Source organism: Oncorhynchus clarkii, chromosome 3, assembly GCF_045791955.1.
Source record: "Oncorhynchus clarkii lewisi isolate Uvic-CL-2024 chromosome 3, UVic_Ocla_1.0, whole genome shotgun sequence".
Taxonomy (NCBI): Eukaryota; Metazoa; Chordata; class Actinopteri; order Salmoniformes; family Salmonidae; genus Oncorhynchus; species Oncorhynchus clarkii.
The window spans coordinates 89245846-89270279 of NC_092149.1; the positions used below are offsets into that span (position 1 = coordinate 89245846).

At 46.4% G+C, this 24434-nt stretch overlaps 1 protein-coding gene across 1 annotated transcript in view; it reads right to left on the reverse strand.

Annotated features, from left to right (window-relative positions):
* The window catches only part of LOC139405541 (abl interactor 2-like), a 68528-nt gene that overhangs the window by 19057 nt on the left and 25037 nt on the right, over positions 1-24434 (reverse strand). The window contains exons 2-6 of the mRNA XM_071147956.1: positions 21070-21237; positions 18560-18736; positions 18303-18320; positions 17387-17487; positions 6725-6868 (exon numbers count right to left, since the gene is read on the reverse strand). Of these exons, the coding sequence (XP_071004057.1) occupies positions 6725-6868; positions 17387-17487; positions 18303-18320; positions 18560-18736; positions 21070-21237 (608 nt within the window). The remainder of the gene's footprint in view (positions 1-6724; positions 6869-17386; positions 17488-18302; positions 18321-18559; positions 18737-21069; positions 21238-24434) is intronic.

The following is a 24434-nucleotide window of genomic DNA, read 5'->3' on the forward strand; positions in this document are numbered from 1 at the left end:
CAGAGAGACAGAGAGAGAGAGGAGGGGTACCTGTAGAACACACAGAGAGAGAATACACAACATTACTTTATAAGGACTGAATTCTAACATAATTCTGCCAAGCTTGATACAGCTTCAACTAGCACTGACGTGTCAAGTGAGAGGTGTCAAAGCCCATTAGCCCAACAATGGCAGGAGAGTCACACAGTCTACCCCAACCAAATGTAGAGGCCTTAGAAGCTCCCTCCCGCTGTTCAGAGGTAATTAAAATACAGTACCCTTTGCATGTAAAGAATGATAAGGCAAGAAAAGACCACAAGAAGAAGCTCCTTATGGAAAATCAAGAAACACTTTTTGCTGACTATTACAAAAATGGGAACATCAGCAACCTTATCTTCCACACAAACCATCCCCTGGCATGGCACAGTGCCATATTAGCACACTACCCCTTTGTTAAGAGAGGGGGGGGTTAACGAGGGGTGGAAACTCAGAATACTTGATAACGAGGACTCTGAGTTAAGTAATATAAATATCTATAAATCCGGAACAGTAATGGTACAGAATAACCACAAACAGTTTCAGCTGGACTATCACCTAATCAAAGAATTAGCCCAGCAGGAGAAGCTCTGCCTTGATAAAGATACCCCCACACCGAGCGGGTCAGACCAGACCTCTTCATTATGTAACCCCACAGATGAGCAACCCCCAGCGGAGAGTCAACCTCCCAGCACAGATTACCACTCCCTCATTGAAATGAAGGACAAATTCACCCAGCTGGAGGTAAGGCAGGTGGAGCTGGAACAGCAGGTGATTACACTTCAGTCAGCACAGACCCAGACAACAGTCCAGCACAACAACAGCCCCTTAACCAGACCCGGAGAGCTGGAGGTGGACAGAGACATATCTGCACTTTGGACAGTGGTGAGACAAATACAACAGGAGAAAGAGGAGCAGAACAGAGCACTAGAGGAGAGTATCAGACTGCTGGTGGAGGAGAGGTTGAGGGGGATGGAGGAGAAGTTGAGGGGGACGGCGTGTGACAGAGAACAACCCACTAGAGAGGTGGCCACCCCCACAGAGAAGCCAGCAGAACAGCCCACCTCAGCACCCAACAAAAGTCTCGACACCACAGCAGAACAGTCCACACCAGACCCTGACCATAGAGTCGACACCACAGCAGAACAGTCCACACCAGACCCTGACCATAGAGTCGACATCACAGCAGAACAGACAAATGAAGAACCCCAAGCCCAGAGGCTCTCACCCCCTCTGAGCACCCCCCCTGTCAGCCACCCTGATAGCCCTTTTGACAACCCCCCCACACCCACTGAGGACAAACACAAGACACAGATTGTACTACTTATGGACTCAAATGGGAAATATATAGAAGAAAAAAAACTTTTTCCCAAACACAGTGTGTCTAAACTCTGGTGTCCAAACACCCAGCGCGCCCTAGACCTTCTGTTTGAGGCCAAACTAGGCTCACCCAGCCACATAATAATACACACAGGCACAAACGACCTGAGAGCACAGCAGGAAAGAGTGGCCACAGCACTGAAGGGAGTGATTGAAAAGGCTTCTTCTACTTTCCCCAACGCACAAGTGGTTATCTCCACCCTGCTACCACGAAAAGACTTCCACCCTGCCACAATACAGCGGGTAAATGCAAGTATTTCCCGTGACTGTGCCTCAAAACCAAACGTTTTCCTGGCCCACCACTCCACCCTGGACTTGAACAGCCTCTATGACCAGGTCCACCTCTACAAGGCAGCAGTGCCCACCTTTGCCCGAACTCTAAAGGACATCGCTCTCAAACGTATCCCCAACACTTCACACAGGAGCAACAGATCAATAGACACCCCATCCAGACCAGCGAGACACCCTCCCAGATCTGCAGGACCCCCCCCCTGGACCTACACATAGAGGACCCACGCCAAGAGGAATTACATCCAGACCACAGTACACCCAGACACATCCACACCCCCACCCCAACCAATCAACACCCCCCCACGTCAACCATGCCCACACTCCATTTAGGCCCCCTCAGATCAGACCTATGCCACTCCTGCCCACCCCATGCACCCCACCCCCGCAAAGAGGGCCTCAACATGGAAGCCACACATACGCCCAGGTAGTGAGCGGGCAAACAGTCCCAACCCCCACTCTCACACTCGCCGAAGCCAATGGCATGTACCAGATGCTCAGCAGGCTCTGCTCACACTTACTGGCCTGAGGCCAAACCACGACCAACAACATTGGACACTCTATGGAACAAAAAGCCTTCACTATATTATCCTGGAATATCCAAGGCCTGAGGTCATCTGCCTTTGGCCTAAAGAGCAGAAACCCGGACTTCACCAAAGAAATCGGTAATACAGACATTGTCATCCTGCAAGAAACCTGGTATAGAGGAGACGGACCCACTGGTTGCCCTCTAGGTTACAGAGAGCTGGTAGTCCCATCCACCAAACTACCAGGTGTGAAACAGGGAAGGGACTCAGGGGGTATGCTAATTTGGTATAGAGCAGACCTAACTCACTCCATTAAATTAATCAAAACAGGAACATTTTACATTTGGCTAGAAATTCAAAAGGAAATTATCCTAACAGAGAAAAATGTCCTCCTGTGTGCTACCTATATCCCCCCACTAGAATCCCCATATTTTAATGAAGACAGCTTCTCCATCCTGGAGGGGGAAATCAATAATTTCCAGGCCCAGGGACATGTACTAGTCTGTGGCGACCTAAATGCCAGAACCGGACAAGAACCTGACACCCTAAGCACACAGGGGGACAAACACCTGCCTGGAGGTGACAGCATTCCCTCCCACATATGCCCCCCTAGGCACAACTATGACAACATAACCAACAAAAACGGGTCACAACTCCTGCAGCTCTGTCGCACGCTGGGTATGTACATAGTCAACGGTAGGCTTCGAGGGGACTCCTATGGTAGGTACACCTATAGCTCATCTCTTGGCAGTAGTACTGTAGACTACTTTATCACCGACCTCAACCCAGAGTCTCTCAGAGCGTTCACAGTCAGCCCACTGACACCCCTATCAGACCACAGCAAAATCACAGTCTACTTAAACAGAGCAATAATCAATCATGAGGCATCAAAGCCAAAGGAACTGAGTAACATTAAGAAATGCTATAGATGGAAGGAATGCAGTTTGGAAACCTACCAAAAAACAATTAGGCAACAACAAATTCAATCCCTTTTAGACAATTTCCTGGGTAAAACGTTCCGCTGTAATAGTGAAGGTGTAAACTTGGCAGTAGAAAATCTTAACAGTATATTTGACCTCTCAGCTTCCCTATCAAATCTAAAAATCTCAAATAGAAAACCAAAGAAAATTAACAATAATGACAAATGGTTTGATGAAGAATGCAAAAATCTAAGAAAGAAATTGAGAAACCTGTCCAACCAAAAACATAGAGACCCGGAAAACCTGAGTCTACGCCTTCACTATGGTGAATCACTCAAACAATACAGAAATACACTACGGAAAAAGAAGGAACAGCACGTCAGAAATCAGCTCAATGCAATTGAAGAATCCATAGACTCTAACCACTTCTGGGAAAATTGGAAAACACTAAACAAACAACAACAAGAAGAATTATCTATCCAAAATGGAGATGTATTTGTAAACCACTTCTCCAATCTTTTTGGCTCTATAACAAAGAATAAAGAGCAAAAACATATACATGATCAAATACAGATCTTAGAATCAACTATTAAAGACTACCAGAACCCACTGGATTATCCAATTACATTGAATGAGTTACAGGACAAAATAAAAACCCTCCAACCCAAAAAGGCCTGTGGTGTTGATGGTATCCTCAATGAAATGATCAAATATACAGACAACAAATTCCAATTGGCTATACTAAAACTCTTTAACATCATACTTAGCTCTGGCATCTTCCCCAATATTTGGAACCAAGGACTGATCACCCCAATCCACAAAAGTGGAGACAAATTTGACCCCAATAACTACCGTGGAATATGTGTCAACAGTAACCTTGGGAAAATCCTCTGCATTATTATTAACAGCAGACTCGTACATTTCCTCAATGAAAACAATGTACTGAGCAAATGTCAAATTGGCTTTTTACCAAATTACCGTACAACAGACCATGTATTCACCCTGCACATCCTAATTGACAACCAAACAAACCAAAACAAAGGCAAAGTCTTCTCATGCTTTGTTGATTTCAAAAAAGCCTTCGACTCAATCTGGCATGAGGGTCTGCTATACAAACTGATGGAAAGTGGTGTTGGGGGTAAAACATACGACATTATAAAATCCATGTACACAAACAACAAGTGTGCGGTTAAAATTGGCAAAAAACACACATTTCTTCACACAGGGTCGTGGGGTTAGACAGGGATGCAGCTTAAGCCCCACCCTCTTCAACATATATATCAACGAATTGGCGCGGGCACTAGAAAAGTCTGCAGCACCCGGCCTCCCCCTGCTAGAATCCGAAGTCAAATGTCTGCTGTTTGCCGATGATCTGGTGCTTCTGTCACCAACCAAGGAGGGCCTACAGCAGCACCTAGATCTTCTGCACAGATTCTGTCAGACCTGGGCCCTGACAGTAAATCTCAGTAAGACCAAAATAATGGTGTTCCAAAAAAGGTCCAGTCACCAGGACCACAAATACAAATTCAATCTAGACACTGTTGCCCTAGAGCACACAAAAAACTATACATACCTTGGCCTAAACATCAGCGCCACAGGTAACTTCCACAAAGCTGTGAACGATCTGAGAGACAAGGTAAGAAGGGCATTCTATGCCATCAAAAGAAACATAAATTTCAACATACCAATTAGGATTTGGCTAAAAATACTTGAATCAGTCATAGAGCCCATTGCCCTTTATGGTTGTGAGGTCTGGGGTCCGCTCACCAACCAAGACTTCACAAAATGGGAAACACCAAATTGAGACTCTGCACGCATAATTCTGCAAAAATATCCTCCGTGTACAACGTAGAACACCAAATAATGCATGCAGAGCAGAATTAGGCCGATACCCACTAATTATCAAAATCCAGAAAAGAGCCGTCAAATTCTACAACCACCTAAAAGGAAGCGATTCACAAACCTTCCATAACAAAACCATCACCTACAGAGAGATGAACCTGGAGAAGAGTCCCCTAAGCAAGCTGGTCCTGGGGCTCTGTTTACAAACACAAACACACCCTACAGAGCCCCAGGACAACAGCACAATTAGACCCAACCAAATCATGAGAAAACAAAAAGATAATTACTTGACACATTGGAAAGAATTAACAAAAAAACAGAGCAAACTAGAATGCTATTTGGCCCTAAACAGAGAGTACACAGCGGCAGAATACCTGACCACTGTGACTGACCCAAAATTAAGGAAAGCTTTGACTATGTACAGACTCAGTGAGCATAGCCTTGCTATTGAGAAAGGCCGCCGTAGGCAGACATGGCTCTCAAGAGAAGACAGGCTATGTGCACACTGCCCACAAAATGAGGTGGAAACTGAGCTGCACTTCCTAACCTCCTGCCCAATGTATGACCATATTAGAGAGACATATTTCCCTCAGATTACACAGATCCACAAAGAATTCGAAAACAAATCCAAATTTGAAAAACTCCCATATCTACTGGGTGAAATTCCACAGTGTGCCATCACAGCAGCAAGATTTGTGACCTGTTGCCACGAGAAAAGGGCAACCAGTGAAGAACACACACCATTGTAAATACAACCCATATTTATGCTTATTTATTTTATCTTGTGTCCTTTAACCATTTGTACATTGTTAAAACACTGTATATATATATATATATATAATATGACATTTGTAATGTCTTTACTGTTTTGAAACCTCTGTATGTGTAATGTTTACTGTTCATTTTTGTTGTTTTTCACTTTATATATTAACTTTGTATGTTGTCTACCTCACTTGCTTTGGCAATGTTAACACATGTTTCCCATGCCAATAAAGCCCTTGAATTGAATTGAATTGAGAGAGAGAGAAGGGGTACCTGTAGAACACACAGAGAGACAGAGAGACAGAGAGAGAGAGAGAGAGAGAGAGAGAGAGAGAGAGGAGGGGTACCTGTAGAACACACAGAGAGCGAGAGAGACAGAGAGACAGAGAGGAGGGGTACCTGTAGAACACACAGAGAGAGAGACAGAGAGAGGAGGGGTACCTGTAGAACACACAGAGAGACAGACAGAGAGACAGAGAGAGAGACAGAGAAAGAGAGGAGGGGTACCTGTAGAACACACAGAGAGACAGAGGGAGAGAGGAGGGGTACCTGTAGAACACACAGAGAGACAGAGAGAGAAAGAGAAGGGCTACCTGTAGAACACAGAGAGAGAGGAGGGGTACCTGTAGAACACACAGAGAGACAGAGAGAGGAGGGGTACCTGTAGAACACACAGAGAGAGAGAGAGAGACAGAGACAGACAGAGAGGAGGGGTACGTGTAGAACACAGAGAGAGAGAGAGACAGAGAGACACAGACAGAGAGACAGAGAGAGAGAGAGAGAGAGAGAGGAGGGGTACCTGTAGAACAGAGAGAGAGAGAGAGGAGGGGTACCTGTAGAACACAGACAGAGACAGACAGAGAGACAGAGACAGAGAGACAGAGAGACAGAGAGACAGAGAGACAGAGAGAGAGGTACCTGTAGAACACAGAGAGAGAGAGAGAGTAGGGGTACCTGTAGAACACAGAGAGAGAGAGAGAGGAGGGGTACCTGTAGGTGCGTGTCCGCTGGTTAACTGTAGTGGTGAGTACAGGAATCTCCTGCTGGGCCATGCTGCGTGTGGGGCTGGGGACATAGTCGTTCGGGACCACAGGAGGATGAACGGGCTCCAGCGTCCGATAGGGGGAGTGGCGCCTGGACGAAAGGGGTGAGGGGGCAGTTTAACATCTCAACATTACACAACTGTAAAAGGAAAGATTGAAAGGTTTTGGTGTTATTGCAAATGAGAGACATTTTACAGTTGTGTAATGTTGAGATCACAGTGGATCATTACAAGGAGGAGAACTGGCAACATGAATATAGCTCTGGTAGTGTGGAGGATCATAAAAACAGATGACTGGAGAATCCACTCCTCTGGATCACCTGAGAAACTGTCTGAATGAATGAACACTTCTCTCTCAATTCAATTCAATTCATGGGGCTTTATTGGGAGGCACATGTTAACATTGCCAAAGCAAGTGAGGTAGATAATATACAAAAGTGAAATAAACAATAAAAATGAACAGTAAATATTACACATACAGAAGTTTCAAAACAATAAAGACATTACAAATGTCATATTATATATATATATATATATATATATATACATATATATATATATATACATATATATATATATATATATATATACACACACACACACAGTGTTGTAGCAATGAACAAATGGTTAAGAAAAATAAATAAGCATAAATATGGGTTGTATTTACAATGGTGTTTGTTCTTCACTGATTGCCCTTTTCTAGTAGCAACAGGTCACAAATCTTGCTGCTGTGATGGAACACTGGAATTTCACCCAGTAGATATGGGAGTTTATCAAAATTGGATTTGTTTTCTAATTCTTTGTGGATCTGTGTAATCTGAGGGAAATATGTCTCTCTAATATGGTCATACATTGGGCAGGAGGTTAGGAAGTGCAGCTCAGTTTCCACCTCATTTTGTGGGCAGTGAGTACATAGCCTGTCTTCTCTTGAGAGCCAGGTCTGCCTACGGCGGCCTTTCTCAATAGCAAGGCTATGCTCACTGAGTCTGTACATAGTCAAAGCTTTGCGTAATTTTGGGTCAGTGGTCAGGTATTCTGCCGCTGTGTACTCTCTGTTTAGGGCCAAATAGCATTCTAGTTTGCTCTGTTTTATTGTTAGTTCTTTCCAATGTGTCAAGTAATTATCATTTTGTTTTCTCATGATTTGGTTGGGTCTAATTGTGCTACTGTCCTGGGGCTCTGTGGGGTGTGTTTGTGTTTGTGAACAGAGCCCCAGGACCAACTTGCTTAGGGGACTCTTCTCCAGGTTTATCTCTCTGTAGGTGATGGCTTTGTTATGGAACGTTTGGGAATCGCTTCCTTTTAGGTGGTTGTAGAATTTAACAGCTCTTTTCTGGATTTTGATAATTAGTGGGTATCGGCCTAGTTCTGCTCTGCATGCATTATTTGGTGTTCTACGTTGTACACGGATGATATTTTTGCAGAATTCTGCGTGCAGAGTCTCAATTTGGTGTTTGTCCCATTTTGTGAAGTCTTGGTTGGTGAGCGGACCCCAGACCTCACAACCGTAAAGGGCAATAGGCTCTATGACTGATTCAAGTATTTTTAGCCAAATCCTAATTGGTATGTTGAAATTTATGTTCCTTTTGATGGCATAGAATGCCCTTCTTGCCTTGTCTCTCAGATCGTTCACAGCTTTGTGGAAGTTACCTGTGGCGCTGATGTTTAGGCCAAGGTATGTATAGTTTTTTGTGTGCTCTAGGGCAACAGTGTCTAGATTGAATTTGTATTTGTGGTCCTGGCGACTGGACCTTTTTTGGAACACCATTATTTTGGTCTTACTGAGATTTACTGTCAGGGCCCAGGTCTGACAGAATCTGTGCAGAAGATCTAGGTGCTGCTGTAGGCCCTCCTTGGTTGGTGACAGAAGCACCAGATCATCAGCAAACAGTAGACATTTGACTTCGGATTCTAGCAGGGGGAGGCCGGGTGCTGCAGACTTTTCTAGTGCCCGTGCCAATTCGCTGATTCATATATTGAAGAGGGTGGGGCTTAAGCTGCATCCTTGTCTCACCCCACGACCCTGTGTGAAGAAATGTGTTTTTTCCAATTTTAACCGCACACTTGTTGTTTGTGTACATGGATTTTATAATGTCGTATGTTTCACCCCCAACACCACTTTCCATCAGTTTGTATAGCAGACCCTCATGCCAGATTGAGTCGAAGGCTTTTTTGAAATCAACAAAGCATGAGAAGACTTTGCCTTTGTTTTGGTTTGTTTGGTTGTCAATTAGGATGTGCAGGGTGAATACATGGTCTGTTGTACGGTAATTTGGTAAAAAGCCAATTTCTCTCTCTCTCTCTCTCTCTCTCTCTCTCTCTCTCTCTCTCTCTCTCTCTCTCTCTCTCTCTCTCTCTCTCTCTCTCTCTCTCTCTCTCTCTCTCTCTCTCTCTCTCTCTCTCTCTCTCTCTCTCTCTCTCTCTCTCTCTCTCTCTCTCTCTCTCTCTCTCTCTCTCTCTCTCTCTCTCTCTCTCTCTCTCTCTCTCTCTCTCTCTCTCTCTCTCTCTCTCTCTCTCTCTCTCTCTCTCTGCTTTGCTCGCCTGAGGGAGAGTATCTCATGATAAGCTGTTGACCACACTAGCTAGAGTTTCTGTGTTTTTCGTTGCTGTCGTCTACATACCACCACAGACTGATGCTGACACTAAAACCACACTCAATGAGCTGTATTCCACCATGAGCAAACAGGAAAATGCTCATCCAGAGGCGGCGCTCCTAGTGTCCGGGGACTTTAATGCAGGGAAACTTAAATCAGTTAACTCATTTCTATGTTAAATGTGCAACCAGAGTGAAAAACTCTAGACCACCTTTACTCCAAACACAGCGACACATACAAAGCTCTCCCTCGTCCTCCATTTGGCAAATCTGACCATAATTCTATCCTCCTGATTCCTGCTTACAAGCAAAAATTAAAGCAGGAAGTACCAGTGACTCGGTCTATAAACAAGTGGTCAGATGAAGCAGATGCTAAACTACAGGACTGTTTTGCTAGCACAGACTGGAATATGTTCTGAGATTCTGACGATGGCATTGAGGAGTACACCCCATCAGACTGTACGTACATACCCCAACCAGAAGCCGTGGATTACAGGCAACATATGTACTGAAATAAATGGTTGAGCTGCCGCTTTCAAGGAGCGGGACTCTAACCCGGAAGCTTATAAGAAATCCTGCTAAGCCCTCCGACGATCCATCAAACAGGCAAAGCATCAATACAGGACTAAACTCGATTCGTACTACACCGGCTCTGACGCTCGTCGGATGTGGCAGGGCTTGCCAACGATTACAGACTACAGAGGGAAGCACAGCCGAGAGCTGCCCAGTGACATGAGCCTACCAGACGAGCTAAATAACTTATATGCTGGCTTCAAGGCAAGTAACACTGAAACATGCATGAGAGCATCAGCTGTTCCAAACGACTGTGTGATCATGCTCTCAGCTGCCGATGTGTGTAAGACCTTTAAAAAAGGTCAACATTCACAAGGCCGCAGGGCCAGACGGATTACCAGGACGTGTACACCGAGCATGCACTGACCAACTGGCAGGTGTTTTCACTGACATTTTCAACCTCTCCCTGTATGAGTCTGTAATACCAAAATGTTTCAAGCAGACCACCGTAGTCCCTGTGTCCAAGAACACTAAGAACACTAATACCGCACCCACAGATCCACAGATGATGCAATCTCTATTGCACTCCACACTGCCCTTTCCCACCTGGACAAAAGGAACACCTATGTGAGAATGCAGCTCAGTGTTCAACACCATGGTGCCCTGAAAGCTCATCACTAAGGTAAGGACCCTGGAACTCACACCTCCCTCTGCAACTGGATCCTGGACTTCCTGATGGGCCACCCCCGCAGGTTGTAAGGGTAGGTAACACATCCGCCACGCTGATCTTCAACAGGGGGCCCCTCGGGTGCGTGCTCAGTCCCCTCCTGTACTCCCTGTTCACTCATGACTGCACGGCCAGGCACGACTCCAACACCATCATTAAGTTTGCCGATGCCACAACTGTGGTAGGCCTGATCACCGACAACGACGAGACAGCCTATAGGGAGGAGGTCAGAGTCCTGAACGTGTGGTGCAAGGACAACAACCTCTCCCTCAACGTGATCAAGACAAAGGAGATGATTGTGGACTACAGGAAAAGGAGGACCGAGCACGCCCCCATTCTCATCGACGGGGCTGTAGTGGAGCAGGTTGAGAGCTTCAAGTTCCTTGGCGTCCACATTACCAACAAACTAGAATGGTCCAAACACATCAAGACAGCCGTGAAGAGGGCACGACAAAGCCTATTACCCCTCAGCAGACTGAAAAGATTTGGCATGGGTCCTCAGATCCTCAAAAGGTTCTACAGCTGCACCATCGAGAACATCCTCCTGACTGGTTGCATCACTGCCTGGTACGGCAACTGCTCGGCCTCTGGCCGCAAGGCACTAGAGGATAGACTATCCCCCCCTACACTGCTGCTACTCTCTGTTATTATCGGCCCAGTACATCACTAGGACCAAGCTTTCTGCCATCCAGGACCTCTATACCAGGCGGTGTCAGAGGAAGGCCCTAAAAATTGTCAAAGACCCCAGGCACCCCAGTCATAGACTGTAATCTCTGCTACCGCACGGCAAGCGGTACCGGAGCGCCAAGTCTAGGACCAAAAGGCTTCTCAACAGCTTTTACCCCCAAGCCATAAGACTCCTGAACAGGTAATCAAATGGCTACCCAAACTATGCATTGTGTCCCACCAAACCCTCTTTTACGCTGCTGCTACTCTCGGTTGATTATCTATGCATAGTCACTTTAACTAATCCTACATGTACATATTACCTCAATTAGCCCGACTAACCGGTGCCCCACACATTGACTCTGTACCGGTACCCCCTGTATATAGCCTCCACATTGACTCTGTACCGGTACCCCCTGTATATAGCCTCCACATTGACTCTGTACCGGTACCCCCTGTATATAGCCTCCACATTGACTCTGTACCGGTACCCCCTGTATATAGCCTCCACATTGACTCTGTACCGGTACCCCCTGTATATAGCCTCCACATTGACTCTGTACCGGTACCCCCTGTATATAGCCTCACTATTATTATTTTACTTACTAATTACTTACTTTACTTACTTACTAATTATTTTACTTACACATTTTTTCTCCCTTTACTTATCATAGACTGTAATCTCTGCTACCTATACTTAATAATTGCACTGTTGGTTAGGGCTTGTAAGTAAGCATTTCACTAAGGTCCACACCTGTTGTATTTGGCGCACGTGACAAAAACTTTGATTTGATCGTGGACTTCAGGAAACAGCAGAGTGGGCACCCCCCCTATCCACATCGACCGCAATGGAAAATATGGAAAGCTCCTCAGTGTACACGTCACTGACAAACTGTCCATCCACACAGTGTGGTGAAGGTGCAACAGCGCCTCTTCAACCTCTGGAGGCTGAAGAAATTTGGCTTGTCACCTAAAACCCTCACAAACCTTTACAGATGCACAATTGAGAGCATCCTGTCGGGCTGTATCACCGCTTGATACAACAACTGCAGGGCTCTCCAGAGGGTGGTGCGGTCTGCCAAACGCATCATATGTATATACTGTATTCTGTCTTATCTTAGTCTATGCCACTCTGACATTGCTCATCCAAATATTTATATATTCTTAATTCCATTCCTTTAGATGTGTGTATTGTTGTGACATTTTTAGATATGACTGCACTGTTGGAACTAGAAACACAAGCATTTCACTACACCCGCAATAACACCCGCTAAATATGTTTATGGGACCAAAATAATGTGATACTACTTTTAAGTCCTAAAGCTAAACAGCTCCAGTGTATCTGACTGCTAGATAACAGCTCCAGTGTATCTGACTGCTAGATAACAGCTCCAGTGTAGCTGACTGCTAGATAACAGCTCCAGTGTAGCTGACTGCTAGATAACAGCTCCAGTGTAGCTGACTGCTAGATAACAGCTCCAGTGTATTTGACTGCTAGATAACAGCTCCAGTGTATCTGACTGCTAGATAACAGCTCCAGTGTATCTGACTGCTAGATAACAGCTCCAGTGTAGCTGACTGCTAGATAACAGCTCCAGTGTAGCTGACTGCTAGATAACAGCTCCAGTGTATCTGACTGCTAGATAACAGCTCCAGTGTATCTGACTGCTAGATAACAGCTCCAGTATATCTGACTGCTAGATAACAGCTCCAGTATGTCCAGTGTAGCTGACTGCTAGATAACAGCTCCAGTATGTCCAGTGTATCTGACTGCTAGATAACAGCTCCAGTATGTCCAGTATATCTGACTGCTAGATAACAGCTCCAGTATGTCCAGTATATCTGACTGCTAGATAACAGCTCCAGTGTGTCCAGTGTATCTGACTGCTAGATAACAGCTCCAGTATGTCCAGTGTATCTGACTGCTAGATAACAGCTCCAGTGTAGCTGACTGCTAGATAACAGCTCCAGTATGTCCAGTGTATCTGACTGCTAGATAACAGCTCCAGTATGTCCAGTGTATCTGACTGCTAGATAACAGCTCCAGTGTATCTGACTGCTAGATAACAGCTCCAGTGTAGCTGACTGCTAGATAACAGCTCCAGTGTAGCTGACTGCTAGATAACAGCTCCAGTGTATCTGACTGCTAGATAACAGCTCCAGTGTATCTGACTGCTAGATAACAGCTCCAGTATATCTGACTGCTAGATAACAGCTCCAGTATGTCCAGTGTAGCTGACTGCTAGATAACAGCTCCAGTATGTCCAGTGTATCTGACTGCTAGATAACAGCTCCAGTATGTCCAGTATATCTGACTGCTAGATAACAGCTCCAGTATGTCCAGTATATCTGACTGCTAGATAACAGCTCCAGTGTGTCCAGTGTATCTGACTGTTAGATAACAGCTCCAGTATGTCCAGTGTATCTGACTGCTAGATAACAGCTCCAGTGTAGCTGACTGCTAGATAACAGCTCCAGTATGTCCAGTGTATCTGACTGCTAGATAACAGCTCCAGTATGTCCAGTGTAGCTGACTGCTAGATAACAGCTCCAGTATATCTGACTGCTAGATAACAGCTCCAGTGTAGCTGACTGCTAGACAACAGCTCCAGTGCGTCTGACTGCTAGACAACAGCTCCAGTGTAGCTTGCTGCTAGACAACAGCTCCAGTGTATCTGACTGCTAGACAACAGCTCCAGTGTATCTGACTGCAAGATAACAGCTCCAGTGTATCTGACTGCTAGATAACAGCTCCAGTGTATCTGACTGCTAGACAACAGCTCCAGTGTATCTGACTGCTAGATAACAGCTCCAGTGTATCTGACTGCTAGATAACAGCTCCAGTGTATCTGACTGCTAGATAACAGCTCCAGTGTATCTGACTGCTAGATAACAGCTCCAGTGTATCTGACTGCTAGATAACAGCTCCAGTGTATCTGACTGCTAGATAACAGCTCCAGTGTATCTGACTGCTAGATAACAGCTCCAGTGTATCTGACTGCTAGATAACAGCTCCAGTGTATCTGACTGCTAGATAACAGCTCCAGTGTATCTGACTGCTAGATAACAGCTCCAGTGTATCTGACTGCTAGATAACAGCTCCAGTGTATCTGACTGCTAGATAACAGCTCCAGTGTATCTGACTGCTAGATAACAGCTCCAGTGTATCTGACTGCTAGATAACAGCTCCAGTGTATCTGACTGCTAGATAACAGCTCCAGTGTATCTGACTGCTAGATAACAGCTCCAGTGTATCTGACTGCTAGATAACAGCTCCAGTGTATCTGACTGCTAGATAACAGCTCCAGTGTATCTGACTGCTAGATAACAGCTCCAGTGTATCTGACTGCTAGATAACAGCTCCAGTGTATCTGACTGCTAGATAACAGCTCCAGTGTATCTGACTGCTAGATAACAGCTCCAGTGTAGCTGACTGCTAGATAACAGCTCCAGTGTAGCTGACTGCTAGATAACAGCTCCAGTGTAGCTGACTGCTAGATAACAGCTCCAGTGTAGCTGACTGCTAGATAACAGCTCCAGTATATCTGACTGCTAGATAACAGCTCCAGTATGTCCAGTGTAGCTGACTGCTAGATAACAGCTCCAGTATGTCCAGTGTATCTGACTGCTAGATAACAGCTCCAGTATGTCCAGTATATCTGACTGCTAGATAACAGCTCCAGTATGTCCAGTATATCTGACTGCTAGATAACAGCTCCAGTGTGTCCAGTGTATCTGACTGCTAGATAACAGCTCCAGTATGTCCAGTGTATCTGACTGCTAGATAACAGCTCCAGTGTAGCTGACTGCTAGATAACAGCTCCAGTATGTCCAGTGTATCTGACTGCTAGATAACAGCTCCAGTATGTCCAGTGTAGCTGACTGCTAGATAACAGCTCCAGTATATCTGACTGCTAGATAACAGCTCCAGTGTAGCTGACTGCTAGACAACAGCTCCAGTGCGTCTGACTGCTAGACAACAGCTCCAGTGTATCTGACTGCTAGATAACAGCTCCAGTATGTCCAGTGTATCTGACTGCTAGACAACAGCTCCAGTGTATCTGACTGCTAGACAACAGCTCCAGTGTATCTGACTGCAAGATAACAGCTCCAGTGTATCTGACTGCTAGATAACAGCTCCAGTGTATCTGACTGCTAGACAACAGCTCCAGTGTATCTGACTGCTAGACAACAGCTCCAGTGTATCTGACTGCTAGATAACAGCTCCAGTGTATCTGACTGCTAGATAACAGCTCCAGTGTATCTGACTGCTAGATAACAGCTCCAGTGTATCTGACTGCTAGATAACAGCTCCAGTGTATCTGACTGCTAGATAACAGCTCCAGTGTATCTGACTGCTAGATAACAGCTCCAGTGTATCTGACTGCTAGATAACAGCTCCAGTGTATCTGACTGCTAGATAACAGCTCCAGTGTATCTGACTGCTAGATAACAGCTCCAGTGTATCTGACTGCTAGATAACAGCTCCAGTGTATCTGACTGCTAGATAACAGCTCCAGTGTATCTGACTGCTAGATAACAGCTCCAGTGTATCTGACTGCTAGATAACAGCTCCAGTGTATCTGACTGCTAGATAACAGCTCCAGTGTATCTGACTGCTAGATAACAGCTCCAGTGTATCTGACTGCTAGATAACAGCTCCAGTGTATCTGACTGCTAGATAACAGCTCCAGTGTATCTGACTGCTAGATAACAGCTCCAGTGTATCTGACTGCTAGATAACAGCTCCAGTGTAGCTGACTGCTAGATAACAGCTCCAGTGTAGCTGACTGCTAGATAACAGCTCCAGTGTAGCTGACTGCTAGATAACAGCTCCAGTGTAGCTGACTGCTAGATAACAGCTCCAGTGTAGCTGACTGCTAGATAACAGCTCCAGTGTATCTGACTGCTAGATAACAGCTCCAGTGTATCTGACTGCTAGATAACAGCTCCAGTGTAGCTGACTGCTAGATAACAGCTCCAGTGTAGCTGACTGCTAGATAACAGCTCCAGTGTAGCTGACTGCTAGATAACAGCTCCAGTGTAGCTGACTGCTAGATAACAGCTCCAGTGTAGCTGACTGCTAGATAACAGCTCCAGTGTATCTGACTGCTAGATAACAGCTCCAGTGTATCTGACTGCTAGATAACAGCTCCAGTGTATCTGACTGCTAGATAACAGCTCCAGTGTATCTGTGGTGTATGACTGATCGTTGTCCTTTCTATGCTGCCTATAGCAACAGAGCCCACTGTTGCCTCGACATCTACAGTACCTCACATCAACAACCTTTACATGTAATCTACAGTACCTCACATCAACAACCTTTACATGTAATCTATAGTACCTCACATCAACGATATAAATGTAATCTACAGTACCTCACATCAACAACCTAAATGTAATCTATAGTACCTCACATCAACGATATAAATGTAATCTACAGTACCTCACATCAACTATATAAATGTAATCTACAGTACCTCACATCAACAACCTTTAAATGTAATCTATAGTACCTCACATCAACAACCTACATGTAAACTACAGTACCTCACATCAACAACCTACATGTAATCTATAGTACCTCACATCAACGATATAAATGTAATCTACAGTACCTCACATCAACAACCTTTAAATGTAATCTATAGTACCTCACATCAACGATATAAATGTAATCTACAGTACCTCACATCAACTATATAAATGTAATCTACAGTACCTCACATCAACAACCTTTAAATGTAATCTATAGTACCTCACATCAACGACCTACATTTGATTAGAGGGCTGAGAAAGGTCATGTAATAAGCTGCCAGACGTTCCGTCATCCCTTTAGCCAATCAGAGATCACAACACAGAATATCACTTCAGGATGTACATGTTGAGATGTTCCGTCATCCCTTTAGCCGATCAGAGATCACAACACAGAATATCACTTCAGGATGTACATGTTGAGATGTTCCTCTTCCCGCCCAACATTAAGTCACAGATGAGGAAACACAGTAGAGAAAACAACAGGATAGTTGGCCCTTCCACAATGTCCAATAGAAATATGATTATTGTTATTGCTATGGTTATGCCACCATCATGGATAGGGACATCACATACCCAATGGTTCCCATCCCTGGCATGGGGGGGCTGGGCGGTTTCTGGGTCGGGGGGTTGGTTCGAGGGAGACCTCCACCCATCTTCATATTCTGGCTGTTGACCTGTGAGGAGAGTCATTTGGAATCATTCAGCGCGCACACAGGAATCAGTTATGACATCAGACACCTTGCTACCACAGACACATTGCTATCAGAACCTCCCTACCTTGAACCATAGCAACAGACACATCCTTACCTTGAACCTTAGCAACAGACATATCCTTACCTTGAACCTTAGCAACAGACACATTGCTATCAGAACCTCCCTACCTTAAACCATAGCAACAGACACATCCTTACCTTGAACCGTAGCAACAGACACATCCTTACCTTGAACCTTAGCAACAAACACATTGCTGTCAGAACATCCTTACCTTGAACCTTAGCAATAGATACATCCCTACCTTGAACCATAGCAACAGACACATCCTTACCTTGAACCTTAGCAACAGACATATCCTTACCTTGAACCTTAGCAACAGACACATTGCTATCAGAACCTCCCTACCTTGAACCATAGCAACAGACACATCCTTACCTTGAACCGTAGCAACAGACACATCCTTACCTTGAACCTTAGCAATAGATACATCCCTACCTTGAACCTTAGCAACAGATACATCCTTACCTTGAACCTTAGCAACAGACACATTGCTGTCAGAACATCCTTACCTTGAACCTTAGCAACAGATACATCCTTACCTTGAACCTTAGCAACAAACACATTGCTGTCAGAACATCCTTACATTGAACCTTAGCAACAAACACATTGCTGTCAGAACATCCTTACCTTGAACCTTAGCAACAGACACATTGCTGTCAGAACATCCTTACCTTGAACCTTAGCAACAAACACATTGCTGTCAGAACATCCTTACCTTGAACCTTAGCAACCACTTAAAGCGGGAATGAAAACAAGAGAAGAGTGAGAAAAGGGAGAGCAGTGAGGAGGTTGGCGAGGAGAAGGAAGTCATTATAGAGAAATAACAATATCTAGTTATGAGAGTATGCAACATTAGCAGTTAGATAAGCAGTGAAAATGCATGCAACTATTGAGAAATATACCACGGCATCATATTCACACCCAAAGCATTACATGAGTAATAATCAATTATATTGTGTTCTTTCAACCTACCTTGACTCCATGGCCGATGTCATCCAGCACATTGTACTCTATAGGTTTACGGATGTAGCGTACTGGCCTCTCCGGATTGGCTGGAGCAACGATTTTGTGGGTGCGAGATGTGTTCTTATTGGTAGTCAGGATTCCAATCTCTCTCCTTGCCACCTTCTCCTTGTGGATGTCCACCGTCTATATGGAGAGAGACAGACAGAGAGCGGTGGAGAGAGAGAAAGAGAGAGAACGAGAGGTAGAGAGGTAAAGAGAGAGTGAAAGAGAGGTAGAGATCGAGAGAGAAAGAGAGAAAGACAGGTAGAGAGAGAAAAAGGTGAATGAGTTAAATGGTCATCAACATCCTGTGTAAAAACTGGGCCCACTGAGCGGTGTAACAACTGGACCCACCGAGTGGTGTAATAACTGGGCCCTCCAAGCTGTGTAATAACTGGGCCCACCGAGCTGTGTAATAACTGGGCCCACCGAGATGCTTCATCAACATCCTGTGTAATAACTGGGCCCACCAAGCGGTGTAATAACTGGGCCCACCGAGCGGTGTCCTCAACATCCTGTGTGATAACTGGGCCCTCCAAGCTGTGTAATAACTGGGCCCACCGAGCTGTGTAATAACTGGGCCCACCGAGCTGTGTAATAACTGGGCCCACCGAGCTGTGTAATAACTGGGCCCACCGAGCTGTGTAATAACTGGGCCCACCGAGATGCGTCATCAACATCCTGTGTAATAACTGGGCCCACCAAGCGGTGTCCTCAACATTCTGTGTAATAACTGGGCCCACCAAGCGGTGTAATAACTGGGCCCACCGAGCGGTGTCCTCAACATCCTGTGTAATAACTGGGCCCACCGAGCGGTGTAATAACTGGGCCCACCGAGCGGTGTCCTCAACATCCTGTGTAAAAACTGGGCCCACTGAGCGGTATAACAACTGGACCTACCGAGCGGTGTAATAACTGGGCCCACCGAGCGGTGTAATAACTGGGCCCTCCAAGCTGTGTAATAACTGGGCCCACCGAGCGGTGTCAACCCGACAGGATAAGCAGCTCACTTTAATTTCACACCAATTTTAAAAATATGTCAGAAATAACTTCACAGGAAATAGGATGACTAATTCACAGACACTGTTTTACCTGTTGCATCCCAGGCTAGGGAGATGGTAATGATGTCAGTGTGGTTTAACCAGGCTAGGGAGATGGTAATGATGTCACAGTGGTCCAGCTGCCCTGTGAGAGTGGGATATCCCCGGGCTACTGTAGAGTAGCTAGTCACTTTATAACCCTGGTCCAGCTGCTCTGTGAGAGTGGGATATCCCCAGGCTACAGTAGAGTAGCTAGTCACTTTATAACCCTAGTCCAGCTCCCCTGTGAGAGTGAGATATCCCCAGGCTACTGTAGAGTAGCTAGTCACTTTATAACCCTGGTCCAGCTGCTCTGTGAGAGTGGGATATCCCCAGGCTACTGTAGAGTAGCTAGTCACTTTATAACCCTGGTCCAGCTGCCCTGTGAGAGTGGCATATCCCCAGGCTACTGTAGAGTAGCTAGTCACTTTATAACCCTGGTCCAGCTGCTCTGTGAGAGTGGGATATCCCCAGGCTACTGTAGAGTAGCTAGTCACTTTATAACCCTGGTCCAGCTGCCCTGTGAGAGTGGCATATCCCCAGGCTACTGTAGAGTAGCTAGTCACTTTATAACCCTGGCCAGCTGCCCTGTGAGAGTGGCATATCCCCAGGCTGCTGTAGAGTAGCTAGTCACTTTATAACCCTGGCCAGCTGCTCTGTGAGAGTGGGATATCCCCAGACTACTGTAGAGTAGCTAGTCACTTTATAACCCTGGTCCAGCTTCCCTGTGAGAGTGGCATATCCCCAGGCTACTGTAGAGTAGCTAGTCACTTTATAACCCTGGCCAGCTGCCCTGTGAGAGTGGCATATCCCCAGGCTACTGTAGAGTAGCTAGTCACTTTATAACCCTGGCCAGCTGCTCTGTGAGAGTGGGATATCCCCAGACTACTGTAGGTTAGCTAGTCACTTTATAACCCTGGTCCAGCTGCCCTGTGAGAGTGGGATATCCCCAGGCTACTGTAGAGCCTGTGTCACAGCTCAGAGGAGGAGCAGTAGCCTGTCTGCTCAGATGTGTGGCCATGGGGTGTCGTTCTCAGAGTGAGGGAGAAAGGGGAGGCGGATTGACAACGGGAGAATAGATCAAAGTTCATCTGAAACACTGCCTGACTTGTCTCTTTCATCCGTCCCTGACTAGAACACATAACAGAGGAATGGAAAGATCAGGACAACTACCTATGATGTCAGAGTTGTGGATGTGTTCGACATGCAAGAGTGCCAAAATCGCTTTGTCGCTCCAACTGTTTTAGTCAAATAAATGTTATCCTCATCACTGTGTTTCTGCTTGCTTGTTTTGGGTCTAAGCCATATTACTGTAAAATACACTAAGACCACTGATAGTGTAGAAAACAGATTTATAAATCCATTTGACTGATTCATTAGATGATTGGAAGGTCTTACCTGAGAGATATGGTTGATGGAGGACTCCATGCGTTGGAGCTGCGATGCCTGGATATCAAGCATTTGGAGGACATTATTAGCCAAGGTGTTGATCAGATAGGCTACACTGGCCAGGGACTGGGACGTATAGTCCTTCGTCTCCTCCAGGGCTCGGTGCTTATCTGGGGACTAGACAGACAGAGAGAGAGAGAGAGACAGAGAGGTTACGTTATTGTCCAATTGTCCACAAGGTCCAATGAATATTTGCTGAGCGCAGGAGCAGGGGGGGAGCGAGAGAAAGGAAGGAAGGAGCGGGGGGGAGCGAGAGAAAGAAGGAAGGAGCGAGAGAAAGAAGGAAGGAGCAAGAGAAAGAAGGAAGGAGCGTGGGGGAGCGAGAGAAAGAAGGAAGGAGCGGGGGGAAGCGAGAGAAAGAAGGAAGGAGCGGGGGGAGCGAGAGAAAGAAGGAAGGAGCGGGGGGAGCAAGAGAAAGAAGGAAGGAGCGGGGGGAAGCGAGAGAAAGAAGGAAGGAGCGGGGGGAAGCGAGAGAAAGAAGGGGCGTGGGGGAGCGAGAGAAAGAAGGAAGGAGCGAGAGAAAGAAGGAAGGAGCGGGGGAGCAAGAGAAAGGAAGGAGCGAGAGAAAGAAGGAAGGAGCGAGAGAAAGAAGGAAGGAGCGAGAGAAAGAAGGAAGGAGCGGGGGGAGCGAGAGAAAGAAGGAAGGAGCGAGAGAAAGAAGGAAGGAGCGAGAGAAAGAAGGAAGGAGCGGGGGGAGCGAGAGAAAGAAGGAAGGAGCGGGGGGAGCGAGAGAAAGAAGGAAGGAGCGAGAGAAAGAAGGAAGGAGCGAGAGAAAGAAGGAAGGAGCGAGAGAAAGAAGGAAGGAGCGTGGGGGAGCGAGAGAAAGAAGGAAGGAGCGAGGGGGAGCGAGAGAAAGAAGGAGGGAGCGAGGGGGAGCGAGAGAAAGAAGGAAGGAGCGGGGGGAGCGAGAGAAAGAAGGAAGGAGCGGGGGGAGCGAGAGAAAGAAGGAAGTAGCGGGGGGGAGCGAGAGAAAGAAGGAAGGAGCGAGAGAAAGAAGGAAGGAGCGGGGGGGAGCAAGAGAAAGAAGGAAGGATCGGGGGGAGCAAGAGAAGGAAGGAGCGAGAGAAAGAAGGAAGGATCGGGGGGGAGCAAGAGAAGGAAGGAGCGAGAGAAAGAAGGAAGGATCGGGGGGAGCAAGAGAAAGAAGGAAGGAGCGGGGGGGAGCAAGAGAAAGAAGGAAGGAGCGGGGGAGCAAGAGAAAGGAAGGAGCGAGAGAAAGAAGGAAGGAGCGAGAGAAAGAAGGAAGGAGCGAGAGAAAGAAGGAAGGAGCGGGGGGAGCGAGAGAAAGAAGGAAGGAGCGAGAGAAAGAAGGAAGGAGCGAGAGAAAGAAGGAAGGAGCGGGGGGAGCGAGAGAAAGAAGGAAGGAGCGAGAGAAAGAAGGAAGGAGCGAGAGAAAGAAGGAAGGAGCGAGAGAAAGAAGGAAGGAGCGGGGGGAGCGAGAGAAAGAAGGAAGGAGCGTGGGGGAGCGAGAGAAAGAAGGATGGAGCGGGGGGAGCGAGAGAAAGAAGGAGGGAGCGAGGGGGAAGGAGCGGGGGGAGCGAGAGAAAGAAGGAAGGAGCGGGGGGAGCGAGAGAAAGAAGGAAGTAGCGAGAGAAAGAAGGATGGAGCGGGGGGAGCGAGAGAAAGAAGGAGGGAGCGAGGGGGAGCGAGAGAAAGAAGGAGGGAGCGAGGGGGAGCGAGAGAAAGAAGGAAGGAGCGGGGGGAGCGAGAGAAAGAAGGAAGGAGCGGGGGGAGCGAGAGAAAGAAGGAAGTAGCGGGGGGGAGCGAGAGAAAGAAGGAAGGAGCGAGAGAAAGAAGGAAGGAGCGGGGGGAGCAAGAGAAAGAAGGAAGGAGCGAGAGAAAGAAGGAAGGATCGGGGGGGAGCAAGAGAAGGAAGGAGCGAGAGAAAGAAGGAAGGATCGGGGGGAGCAAGAGAAGGAAGGAGCGAGAGAAAGAAGGAAGGATCGGGGGGGAGCAAGAGAAGGAAGGAGCGAGAGAAAGAAGGAAGGATCGGGGGGAGCAAGAGAAAGAAGGAAGGAGCGGGGGGGAGCAAGAGAAAGAAGGAAGGGGCGGGGGGGAAGAGGGCGTATCAGATGCTCAACATGCTCTGTTCACACCTACTGTAATGGTCCGGCCCTAAACCACACAAAAACAACACTAGACACTATGGAACACAAAGCTTTTACTTTCTCATCCTGGAATTTACAAGTTCAGAGGTCATCTGCCTTTGGCCTAAAGAGCAGGAACCCAGACTTCAAAGAAATTGGAAATATAGACATTGTCATCCTATAAGAAACATGGTATAGAAGAGACGGGCCCACTGGTTGTCTTCTAGGTTACAGAGAGCTGGAAGTCCCATCCACCACACTATCAGGTGTGAAACATGGTATAGAGGAGATGGACCCACTGGTTGCCCTCTAGGTTACAGAGAGCTGGTAGTCCCATCCACCACACTACCAGGTGTGAGACAGGGAAGAGACTCGGGGGGTATGCTAATTTGGTATAGATCAGACCTAACTCACCCTGTTAAATTAGTCAAAACAGGAACATTTTACATCTGACTAGAAATTAATAAGGAAATTGTCTCAGAGAAAAATGTCTTCCTGTGTGCTACCTATATCCCCCCACTAGAATCCCCATACTTTAATGAAGACAGCTTCTCCATCCTGGAGGGGGAAATCAATAATTTCCAGGTCCAGAGACATGTACTAGTCTGTGGCGACTTAAATGCCAGAACCGGACAAGAACCTGACACCCCCAGCACACAGGGGGACAAACACCTACCTGGAGGTGACAGCATTCCCTCCCCCATATGCCCCCCTAGGCATTACTACGATAACATAACCAACAAAAATGGGTCACAACTCCTGCAGCTCTGTCGCACGCTGGGTATGTACATAGTCAATGGTAGGCTTCGGGGGGACTCCTGTGGTAGGTACACCTATAGCTCATCTCTTGGCAGTAGTACTGTAGACTACTTTATCACTGACCTCAACCCAGAGTCTCTCAGAGAGTTCACAGTCAGCCCACTGACACCTCTATCAGATCAAAGCAAAATCACAGTCTACTTAAACAGAGCAATACTCAATCACGAGGCATCAAAGCCAAAAGAACTGAGTAACATTAAGAAATGGCAACAACAAATTCAATCCCTTTTAGACAACTTCCTGGACAAAACATTTCACTGTAATAGTGAAGGTGTAAACTTGGCAGTAGAAAATCTAAACAGTATATTTGACCTCTCAGCTTCCCTATCAAATCTAAAAATGTCAAGCAGACAACCTAAGAAAATTAACAACAATGACAAATGGTTTGAGGAAGAATGTAAAACCCTA